Below are 12,125 nucleotides of genomic sequence, written 5' to 3'. Positions count from 1 at the left end.
CATCCCACTGCACTTACTTCTACTCTTTCTAATGTAATGTAAAAATCAATTAACTGCCAACTCAAACTATCTAGAAAACACTATCTGATTGATGATTGGCAGTATGGATTCCATCAGTGTCGATCCACTGGTGACATTCTGGCTGATGTTACCCATCTATGGACAACTTCAATGGCAAAGTTTGGTGAAACTCAAACAGTTTCTCTTGACATTTCAAAGGCTTTTTATCATATTTGGCATAAAGGTGTTCTAAATAAGTTTCCACCTTATGGTTTGCCAACTGTTTTTTGTAATTGGATATCCAATTTTCTTTCTCTAACCATCTACTATCACTGCAGATGATAGTAGATGGCCCTCTATCTTTAAATTCTTCACTAATGCTGGTGTCCCCAAGGTCAAGTTCTTTCTCCCACTCTTTTCCTCTTGTATATTAAAGATCTTCCATTGACCGTGGAGAAATCCTATCCATAGTTTTGCTGATGACAGCACATTGCATTCCACCTTCCAGTTTCAAACAGCTTCAACTTCTTGAATATCCACTACCAATTCCTTAAATGCTGATCTCCAGATAATTCTCCACTGGGGAAAAGATAACTTACTTGATTTCAATCTTTCTAAAACTCAGTCCTGTCTTCTGTTTCTATGCTTATCTTCGATGACACTCTGATTTCTAGGCAAGATCATATATCTCTACTGAGGATTACTCTGAGTTCTAATCTTCCTTGGCATAAGCACATTACAAATATTGCTTCCTCTGCATCTAAAAAACTGGGTTTACTTTTCTTCCAAACAGCTGTTCACTCTGTACAAACCTCAAATCTGCCTGACCATATTCCATGGTCAGGCAGATTTGAGCCACATCTGAAGCAGTGCCACCAAAACCTCTCTCAGGTTTCTAGATTCCAATCAAAAGAGGGCAGTTAGGTTAATTAATGACTCATTTCTATCAAAGTCTGTCCACTCTTTCTCATAGACATTCTGTTTCTGCTACATGCCTTTTCTATAGATATGTCCACGGGCACTGTCCTTCTGAATTGGCTTCTATAATTCCCACTGTCTCTTCCAAACCAGTCCAAACACATCACAACTAGTAACCCCAGGGGCTCAACATCTGGTAAGTATGGGCTTGGCATACCCAGGGTCCTGAGCTGGATATCATCATTTTTCTCTTCTTGGCGATTCTCTTCTACTTTTGACTCTCTCTCTCTCTCTCTCTCTCTCTCTCTCTCTCTCTCTCTCTCTCTCTCTCTCTCTCTCAGGGTAACTCGGGAATTTTTTTTTCCTGGTGCAGCATAAGCCTCAGGCTTCCTTGCACCATATGGCTATTAATAATAATAACATCCTTACTGTCCAACTTCAAAAACACACAGAGCTAAATTTTCTTCTTTCTCATTTATTCACTTAACTTCCATTTTCTGGAACAAACTCCCTTTATACGTATTTCCTGAAAATTACAAACAACAGAAATTTGTGTCTAATGTCAACAAATATCTTTCATCTTCTCGGCCTTCTTCAATGCATGCATGGTACTAAATGCTACAGGTTCTAATACTTCTTGTGCTTGGAATTTCCTAAAAAAAATGTTGTCATGAAAAAAATATTCCTTTCAAATCTTATTGATTCTTGATAATATCCCTAGCCACCCTCCACACTTAGGTCTACACTCAAATATAAATTTTTTTACCACCTAAAACCACAAGCTTAATATAGCCATACATTAGGAAGTGCTACCTGCAAAGCTCATTATTTAACAATTACTTTTACACAGGCAATTGCTGTAACAGAAAAAGAATGGACATTAAGAGAATTCTGTAAGAACTATAACATTCTTCACAGAATAAAGAACATTACAAAATCATGGGCTGAATTAACTACCAAATGCATGAATGGTATATGGAAAAATCTCTTTAAAAGTTGTGATAACAATTTAATCTTTGAAAAAGCAAATGAAATTGGAAAGATTATTAAATATATTGTAATGTTTGCTGAACAATTTGATCTTGGCATTGAAAATTAAGATATCAATCAATTTGATGAAAATGATATGGAGGCGCTCACCAATGAAGACTTGAGAGCTTAGGACAAGGCAAGTTACACAAGATGGAGAGCTAGAAGAACAAAAAGAAGTACCTCCTAAAAAGTCTGTGCTCAAAGAAATGATGAAACGCAAAAATTTGAATATATGGACTCAAATACTGAAAGATTCTCAAAGCTAAATTGCTTAATTCAAGCTCTTGAATGTTATAGAGAAATTTATAATGAAAAGAAAAAGCAAACTGTTCAGATAAAACTGAACATGTTCTTAAAAAACTTAACACTTCTACCTCCCTTGCTGATAAACTTCAAGATAGCCAATGTCTCTTTCAAGAGAAAATATGGAGGATGAAGATGCCTTTTCCAGTTATTTTATGTGTGCATACATTTTTATATGGCACCTCCGTAACCAGGTGGGGCAGGAGCAGCAGTGCGTAGCACATGCTTCTTGATTAGACTGGGGTTCGAGCCCGTGACCACCAAATACGGAAAGGTCGGGGAATGACCACCGCACATCCCCGGAGCAATATGGCCTTAGTTGCTAATGCTCCTAAAAAAAAAAAAAAAAAAAACCCAAAACAAACATTTTTATATGAAACTTTAAAAGAAATAAAGTCCATTAACATTTAAGTAATTTATGTTTTATTATTTTTTGTTATGTATTTGTATGCTCTTAATACTTTGTATTAAATTCAGCTTATGAACAAAGTGATGGAACAGAACCCCATCACAAGTCGAGGGATACCTGTATACATTTTTATGATTCCCTGCCTTGACCAACTTTTTAAATTTAACCAGCCAACTACTGCTCCCATACTTTTGTGGAAGTGTTTTATACTGTTGCTATGAAATCAATCACATCTAATAATGAAAAAGGAACTTAAAGTTCCATTTCATCAGTGACACTGCCATTCAATAAATTTGGCCTGTTCCTATGTTAAATGCGAGGCAAGATATAATTTGGTATGCAGATAGTGAAGCTAATTACCTATATTGGCTCCATAGAAAACACAAATCATCACAGCCAATCTATCTACCAAACAATTAATCAAGGAACTATTATATTATCTCCTATCACTTTAGGGCCTAGGTTCTGTCCTAATTCCATGTCAGACTGCTCAGCTGGTACCATTCTGTGTTTATTATGGTTATCCAGAATTTTATTCCTAAATTATCTTTTTTGTTTATTGGGCATCCTTGTTGCCTAATGCTACCTTGATATTGCGACTGTACAAACTGAAGATTTTTTCACTACAATAAATGGCTTTAGTGAGTTTTTTATGTAAGTATAAATTTTTAACATTGTAAATAATTCCTACTTACTTGATAACTCCTAATACAAGCATTCTCTGCTAAAGGTCTACTAAGAGCCCACTTAAATCTACGTATAGAATATTTGATATCTAAAATATTTGCTTCATGACTACGGTAAATTTTTTGCACTGTAATAGCATTTCTATGAATTATACTGATTCTGAAAAACTCATTGAATGTTACTGAATATGCAATGCCAACTGATGATACTGGTTATACATTTCAATCTATTATTATTGCTTCAATTTTCCTAAATCATAACTAATATATTCAGTAATAAAATATACTAACTACAATATCTCCTGATGAAAAGGACACTGAATATCTCTATTTCAGCTCCCTCTTTACTAGTAATTTATTATATTAATCCTCCAGCTACATATCTGGCCACAGAGGGAGCTTCGCAGCCTGCATATTTTCATACCTTGCATCATTTGTGAAAACTAATACTAATATCTTCTGCAATAGTTATTTTAAATTATGCAATAAAAAGCAAGCTGATCACATCAGAGATTACACTGGTCAACACCAAAAATGTTTCTGGCTTGAAAATAGTCAATTCTTCTTAATTTCAGCATGAGAAAAACAAATATAACATTTAAAACTCTTAGTTAGCTTTCAGTCCCATGATATTGCTCCTCTTATGATTTTGGGGAATCTTGGTGAATACTAAGGAATTTTGGAGTCTAGAGAATAGATAGGTTGATAAGACTGAAACAGGAACTGATACACCATGTTTTTTTTTTTTTGGTTGTTGTGTTTTTTTTTTTTTTTTGTTTTTTATTTCTGTGTATCATTTACCTTTCCAGGTTTATGGACAAAAATTACGTAAAAAGCCAGGATGCCACATAAATGTGTTAACAATTTTTGCTATGTGTGTGTGGTGATGTGACATTTTCCACTCAGAAATGCCAATTGACTCCACTTGTGAAAACAGCCTACTACCATTATTTTGGATGTAAGGTAGGGGATGAAGACAAACCCTGGGCACCTCATATTTGCTGCAACACATGTGCTAGGCCCTGTAAATCTTTGTGGATGGTTGAATAACAAAGGACGTTCAATGCCTTTTGCCATCCCAAAGATTTGGAGGGAGCCTTCAAATCATGTAAATGACATTTCTGCATGGTGCCTCCTCTTCAGCATGGCATATCAAAAAAAAAAAAAAAAGTGGACTGTGGAATACCCTAACATCAGGTCAGCTATCCGACCAGTGGCACATGGGGATGGTCTGCCTGTACCTCACCCTCCGTGGAGTCTGATGAAGATGGGGACAGTGTGAAGAATGATGGTCAACCTGGGCCTTCAACATCACAGGATCCTGATTGTGCCAGAACCTGAGTCGCCGAGTGAGTCACACAGAATCACTCAAGGTGAACTAAGTGATCTAATTCAAGACCTAAAGCTATCGAAAGATAAAGCAGAGCTTCTGGGATCAAGGCTCCAACAGTGGAATCTTCTGCAACCAAATGTCAAGGTGTCCGTGTACAGGAGTAGGCAGAATGCTTTGACTCCATATTTTAAAGTGAAAACAACCTTGTTGCCTACTGTGATGTCAATGGTTTGATGACAGCTTTGAATATGGAGCACAGCCCACAGGACTGAAGGCTATTCATATATTCCGCAAAGCTAAGTTTAAAAGATGTTATGCTCCACAATGGTAACGCTCTTCCTTCAATTCCTCTAGGCCATGCTGTCCACATGAAGGGTCTGCACGGGTGGCACAGTTGTATCATCACCATCCTCCCCACACCGGGTGGAAAAGGCCCGGGTTAAAATCCCGTTGATAACGCGAGGGACTTTAATGGGCTTTTTTCACTCCGTGGCTGAGTTAGTTGGTCTCAGGCATAGATAGCAAGGTTTTTCTCCCAGAAACCGGTGTTTTTTTTCGTCCAGCAAAACAGGAAAATCAACCAGTGGACAAATGCAGCGTGTGTGGCCAATCCTGTCAGATCCATTTGATTGGATACTATGACATAATAACAAAGGATCTGGATGCAGAAAACAAATTTGACATCACATATTTAGATTTCAGAAAAGCTTTTGATACTGTTGCACACAAAAGACTGATGTACAAACTGGAGCAGTGTGGCATTATGGATAACTTAATGCTATAATAAAGGGATGCAACAGTGAATAAATACAGTATTTATTAACAGGCACAGCTCTTCTTGGACCTAATGTTATTAATAGAGTTCCCCAGAGTTCAATGCTGGGCATGTATTCTATATTTATTATTAATGATACTGATCAAGGCATATCAAGCTTAGTGTCCAAGTTCACAGATGATACAAAGGCTGGCAGGATGGTTAATGACTGTAATCAGTTATGCTACTGAAAAACGATCTAGAAAAATTAGGAATATGTAGATGGGCTGAGAAGTGCCAATTAAAATTTTACATTGACAAATGAAGGTACTGCACAGAGGTAACAGTTATCCCACATAAAAAATATGGTACCCAACTCATGGTAGTGAAGAATAAAAAAGATGGGGGGGGGGTTAATTGTACCATCAGATGTGATGTTCTGTGCAATAAACAGGCTGCCAGGAGAGCTCATAGGGTTTTGTCAGTGATATACAGAAATTTTTCCATCAGGGACAAGGTGATTACCCAATTTATAAGATTCTAATTTATTAAATTTGGTCCAGGAAAATTCTTAAACTTAGTTGTTGTTATTTGGTTTTTAGGAGCATTAGCAACTAAGGCCATATTGCTCCGGGATATGCGGTGGTCAATCCCTGACCTTTCCGCATCCTTCATATTTGGTGGTGATGGACTCGAACCCCGGTCTAATCAAGAAGCATGTGCTACGCACTGCTGCTCCTTCCCACCTGGCTACGGAGGTGCCCTTAAACTTAGTAAAGCTGGTTACAGATTGGATGTCAGGAAATTTTCTTATGGTGATTATCAACAGTTTGTCCTAGTGGATCAAACTACCACCTACACTTGTTGGGGAAAAAGTGTTTTAAATTCAGAGGACTTAGAGAGATTGCTAGTGAAATTAGACAACTTCTCACCCCCTCCCACAAGGCTGAAACCACTACTTCCATCTTTTTAAAAATACTACCAATAATCATTGTTGAACAAACAAATAGAATCATCATATTTTGCAAAAAGAAATTTATCACACATGTTTAGTACATTAAAAATTTGTGTAGTACAGTAGAAATTTATCACACATCCAATGTACATTAAAAAAATGAAACTAGTGATCCTGAAATGTGTGATATATATAAAGATACAGTCAGTTATACATAAATTGAAGCATTTTTCCTAAATATAAATTAATGAAATAAGATAAAGATAAATGAGCACACTACATCATAAATTTAATTTGAATATCGCCCGTTAGCCTTAAAGATATAAATGCTCTTACACAACATTGCAGTATTGACTACAGTGGTCTCACACAGTTTTTAAATTCTATACAGTGGAACCAATTTACAAGGCTTTTCATATTAAATAAGAAATATTCTTCAAAGTATAGGCTTAAATGGATATCAGATGAACTAATGAAACATGTGACTGAAAAGAAAATGCATGGAATGCATATAAAATATTAGGTGACAGAACCTATGGTAGATATAAAGTAGTTTGTAATCAAGCCACAAAGGAGGTTAGGCAAGCGAGGGCAGATTACAATAAATCTTTGGCAAAGGTTGCAAAGACTTCTTCACTTATGTAAACACTAGAAGAAAGGAGATGAATCAAATTGGCACACGATATCAGTGGTTCAACTATTGATTTGTAATAACTAAGAGGGAAGTGGAAGAGAAATTGTTGAAGTTAAACATAAGAAAGGCACCTGGGGTAGATGGGATCTATCCAGTTATATTAAAGGAGGTGGCAAAGTATGAGAGCCACAATTATGAGAGCCTCCTTGGATTCAGTGGAGGTCCCCAGACTAGAGATGTTTGAATGTGTTCCCAATTCACAAATGGGGGCTCAAGGGTGACAAGTAATTACAGACCTGTTAACTTTTGTTCCAGGGAAAATAATGGAGTCACTGTTTAAAGAAGTAATGCAGAATCGTCTAGACCAGTGCTACTAAAAAAAATTAGTCAAGAAACACTTGTCATGATGAACCGAAGACAACAAATGAAAAGCAAGAAAAACACTGACAGGGAGAAAATTGAGTATACTGAGTTATGCAAAGCCATTAGAAAGAGACTCAGAGAGGACATAAGAAGATTTAACACAAGAAAAGTAGAACAAGCATTAAGGAAAAACAAAGGATTTAAATCAGCAGCCATGAGCAGTAATACAGAAAGACAAATGATACTGAAACTGAAGAATAGCGATGGTGTACTTATAAACAGCAGAGAAGGCATAATTCAAATAGCAGAAGACTACTATAGAGAATTATACAAGGAGAAGGGGAATGATGCCAGCAGTGGAGAAGATGGATTGCAAAGTAGCAACAAATACGACATACCCAATATTCTTCCTGATGAGGTAGAACATGCATTTAAGAAAATGAAGAATCAGAAAGCCCCGGGGGAAGATGAAGTTACTGTAGAGTTGTTAAAATTGGGAGAAAGAGACATAACACAAAAACTGGCAAGGCTCTTCACAAAGTGCATTAGAAAAGGTGTGACGCCTAAGCAGTGGAATAATGCAATCATAGTTTTGCTGCATAAGAAAGAGGATAAATCAGAAATTATAGACCAATTAGCTTGTTATCCCACATCTACAAGTTGTTCACAAGGGTCATTACTAACAGATTAGAAAGAATACTTGATGAGAATCAACCGAAAGAGTAAGCTGGCTTTAGGACAGGATTCTCAACTATGGATCACCTTCACGTAATATCACAGCTAATGGAGAAAGCAAATGAATATAAAACACCATTATGCCTGGCATTTGTGGATTATGAAAAGGCATTTGACTCCATACAGCATAAGGCAATGTTTCGGGCACTGGAAAGACAAGGCATTGATACCCCATATATTATGATTTTGAAGAAAATATACGAGAGTGCTACCTCCTTTATTAGACTAGACAAAGACAGTAGGAAATTTAAAATCGAGAAAGGAGTTCGACAAGGAGACACAATATCTCCGAAGCTGTTTACTGCTGCCCTTGAGAAAGCTTTCAGAAAATTAGACTGGTCGCAGAAAGGAGTCAATGTGAACGGAGAGTACCTAAACCATTTACGATTTGCAGATGACATTGTGGTCATAAGCCACGATCCCAAAGAATTAGAGGAAAATCTTAATCAGTTATGCACAGCTAGTAAGGATTTTGGACTAAAGATGAATATGGCTAAAAGAAAAGTAATGATGAACAAGTATGCCACAGAAAGGGAAATAATAATTGAAGGAGCAGTAATTGAAAAGGTGGAGTCATATACTTATCTGGGACAAGTTATTAGCTGTAATAATGATAAATGGCTGGAAGTCAAGAGAAGAATAAATTCTGGATGGATAGCATTCAGGAAATATAGTCACATACTGAAGAGCAATATCCCAGTTTGTCTGAAACGTAAAATAATGAACCAATGTATACTCTCCACCATGACTTATGGAAGTGAAACTTGGGCACTCACCAAAAGAATGGAAGAGAAGCTGAGAACTACACAGCGAAGAATGGAACGAATTATATTGGGAATCAGACTGTTAGATAAGAAGAGAAACACATGGATTAGGCAACAAACTCAAGTAAAGGACATTCTTATCAGAACTAAAGAACTAAAATGGTCTTGGGCAGGACACATAGCTCGAAGACATGATGACAGATGGACTAAGAAAATAACAGAATGGTATCCAAGAGGAGCTACAAGAAAACTTGGAAGACAAAGGCGGAGATGGATAGATGAAATTCATGAGTTTGCGGGTAGTAAATGGATGTCCAGTGCTCAAAACAGAAGGAACTGGAAAGTTGCTGGAGAGGCCTTCATCCTGCAGTGGATTGAAAATGGCTGATGATGATGATGACTAAAAGTGTGGTCTGCGGACCGGCATTCTACAAACTGTTTGTTAAAGGTCCACAGCAAATTGGAAATTGGTTGCTGACGTTACTGGTCTGCGAAATTTGTATTTTACAAAAGTACCAGAGTCCACGACAGATGGAAATTAAAGAAACCGGTCCTTCACCAGATATAGTTTGAGAAGTACTGGTTTAGACAAGACTGCAATTATACCTCAGCCACAGCATGGGTTTTTAAGGGAGAAATCCTGTCTGACCAATTTGATTGGATACTACAATGTGGCCACAAAGGAACTGGAAGCAAAAATAATTTTGATACCATAGAGCTGGATTTCAGGAAAGCTTCTGATACTGCTGCACATGGAAGACTGCTGTACAAATTGGAGCAGTGTGGCATTAAGAGCAAGCTGCTGCTAAGGTTTACATAAAGAACAAGATTTTAAGGTAGGGTGTGGAATAAAGGATTTCATTTCTACAAGAATAATTTCACTGACACGATCTTAGCAAACATTGACATCAGCAGATTTAAAACTGTAATCGAATCATGGAAAAGAAGAATAGAAATCTTGCAGGTCATGCCACTTTGCATTATTAACACTATGCTGAGAATGGATATGATAGAAAGGCTCCATTAAAGAAGAGCTCAACACAAAGTTGTGATCAGAGGTGCCTATGGGACCACTCACCTTGACCATGTACTTGCAAGAGTTGTTTGTGAAAAAAAGATCAAGGCTGTTTGACTGTGTGGTTAAGTTTGTCTGGTAAGTAAATGAACAATCTGTGAAAGGTCTTTATTATTATTAGCTATATGGTGCAAGGAAGCCTGAGGCTTCATTAGTAATTACAAAAGACATTGCCTGTTCTTGACCATTAAGGTCCATATGACTAGAAAACTTAAGCTAGTTGGAATTGCAACCATTAAAATTGCCAAGGAAAATTACTCCACTGTTAGGAAAGCTAGAATGGAGAAAATTGAGCTTCAAAGAGAAAAGTCAAAGAGTTGCAAATGACTAATGGAATTTAGAGATAGAGTCAACAAATGGATTTAACAAAATGGGGTAGAGAGATTTTAAGCTATAGAAGATCAAAATGGGGAGATTCCAAATTACTAAGGCTCTGACAGGGAATTTCAGATCAGACATATACACAAGTACCACCTTTCAAGCAAAAGGAATTGGACAACTAATAATCAGGACAACTGAAATCAGCAGTGGTTGAATCAACCAATACTTGGGATTCTGTCAGAAATAGTAAGTGGGGCTTGGCAGACTAAGTGGAAACAGACATTATTGGGATTGGATATGAGACCACTTAATATCCGTGAAATGAATGAGTAAGTGTTTGGCAGGTTTAGATCTTTTTGCGGACAAGTTTATTCTACTAGTTTGCCTATTCGTGATGTATCAATAGCCAAGAAAAGATTGGGGGGGGGGGGGCACGTATGAAATAATGAAATTTTTGGATATAGCACAGAGAAAGCAAGAATATACCCTGATCCTTGACATAATGTGGCCTCGACAATGCCCCCCAGAAACACACTACTCTACTCTGACTCCCTCCAGTCACCGTCTAGCAGAGTAGAGGCAGCAAGATTATATACTAGCTGATCCAGATCACTTTACTTCCAAAATATCTCTCATTCTAACTTCTGGAAAGACCCTGGTATCAACAAATACTACAGCAAAAGCATGTAAAACTATGCTGTTTTTAAAATTGCAGGCTAACTATGATTGCATGTTAATTCTACTATAATAATCACTGTATGAATGCCTCTTGTAATATTCTACTATCTTATTCATAAACAAAAATTTATTAAAAATATCAGGACCCATATATAAACTGACTGCTTTAAAATATACAGTTCATTATAAGGCTACAATGTGGCTATTTATACAAGGCCATGATTTAAAAAAAAAAAAAATACACAATTTCTGAATCGTGCACCTCTTTTTTTTTTTTATAAAAATATATTTAAAAAAAAAACAATTGGCAATTTTCTCTAAGTCAAATCAGCAGTTCTAATCTTAGCTCCCTCTTCTCCCAGAAATGCTATTATTAATATATATATATTAATAATAGCATTCCTGGACATTCTCGAAACGATGTATTAATTTCAATACAATAACTGCTTTACACATTATATTTCGGCTATTATGTCGTAATAAAACTTGTCCACTTTCTTTTAGTATGCAATTTTATGGTGAACAACTGAGCCTATCAAATACAGGCCAATTATCGGTTCTGACGAAACTTGGGATGGAGTGCGGAAAGTCTGTGAAATACAGAATAGTCCTTTACAGGCCATCTGGCAACCCTAGCACGGATTTCATTAACACTGATGAGCAAATAAATTCAAGAATTCACTGTCAATATGGACTGAGTTTATACATAGGAAAACTAAATTTACATAGGAAAAATGCAGCATGAATATTTCCCGGTAACAACATCATAAATGATGATCATCTGAATTTGATTCAACATCTTTCATGCTTATTGTTGTCAATATCATTTTAGTATACTTACATTTTTATTTTAAAATTTAAATTTAAATCACAGCTATAGACATACTGAAACGTGTGACCGTGGTCATTCGTAATGCCCGAAGCAGTCATGTTTAACCAAAGCTCAACTATCTCCTACAAAATACAACATTGTAAGATAATAAACCCAAACACCTGTTTCTACTAGTATGAGTGTTTGAGTAGCGCAGAAAATAAAAACCTAGTACGAATCTCTTATGTGACGATAACTGCGCCTCACGCGGCACAAAGCGTAGCCTAAAATGTGAAATAATGCGTCAGTGCAATTGAAATAAACTTTTATCGCTATTTACATATCAGAAATGTT

The 12,125-nt window shown here is 36.6% G+C and overlaps 1 protein-coding gene across 4 annotated transcripts in view; it reads right to left on the bottom strand.

Moving 5' to 3' along the window:
- Nucleotides 1–11,910, bottom strand: part of Pi3K59F (phosphatidylinositol 3-kinase 59F) — a 349,960-nt gene extending 338,050 nt beyond the window's left edge. For all 4 annotated transcript variants that reach the window (XR_016547875.1, XM_090388562.1, XM_090388556.1 and 1 more), the window contains exon 1: nucleotides 11,802–11,910. Coding sequence is in view for 3 of the 4 variants with exons in the window: in XM_090388562.1 (XP_090244688.1) it covers nucleotides 11,802–11,890 (89 nt within the window). In the remaining variant the exon portion in view is untranslated. The remainder of the gene's footprint in view (nucleotides 1–11,801) is intronic.
- Nucleotides 11,911–12,125: the final 215 nt, after the last annotated feature.

Source organism: Mastigoproctus giganteus, chromosome 2 (genome assembly GCF_048544385.1).
Source record: "Mastigoproctus giganteus isolate SK-2022 chromosome 2, ASM4854438v1, whole genome shotgun sequence".
Taxonomy (NCBI): domain Eukaryota; kingdom Metazoa; phylum Arthropoda; class Arachnida; order Uropygi; family Thelyphonidae; genus Mastigoproctus; species Mastigoproctus giganteus.
Note: the sequence above shows the minus strand (reverse complement) of the source record. Positions and strands in the feature narration are given on the sequence as shown.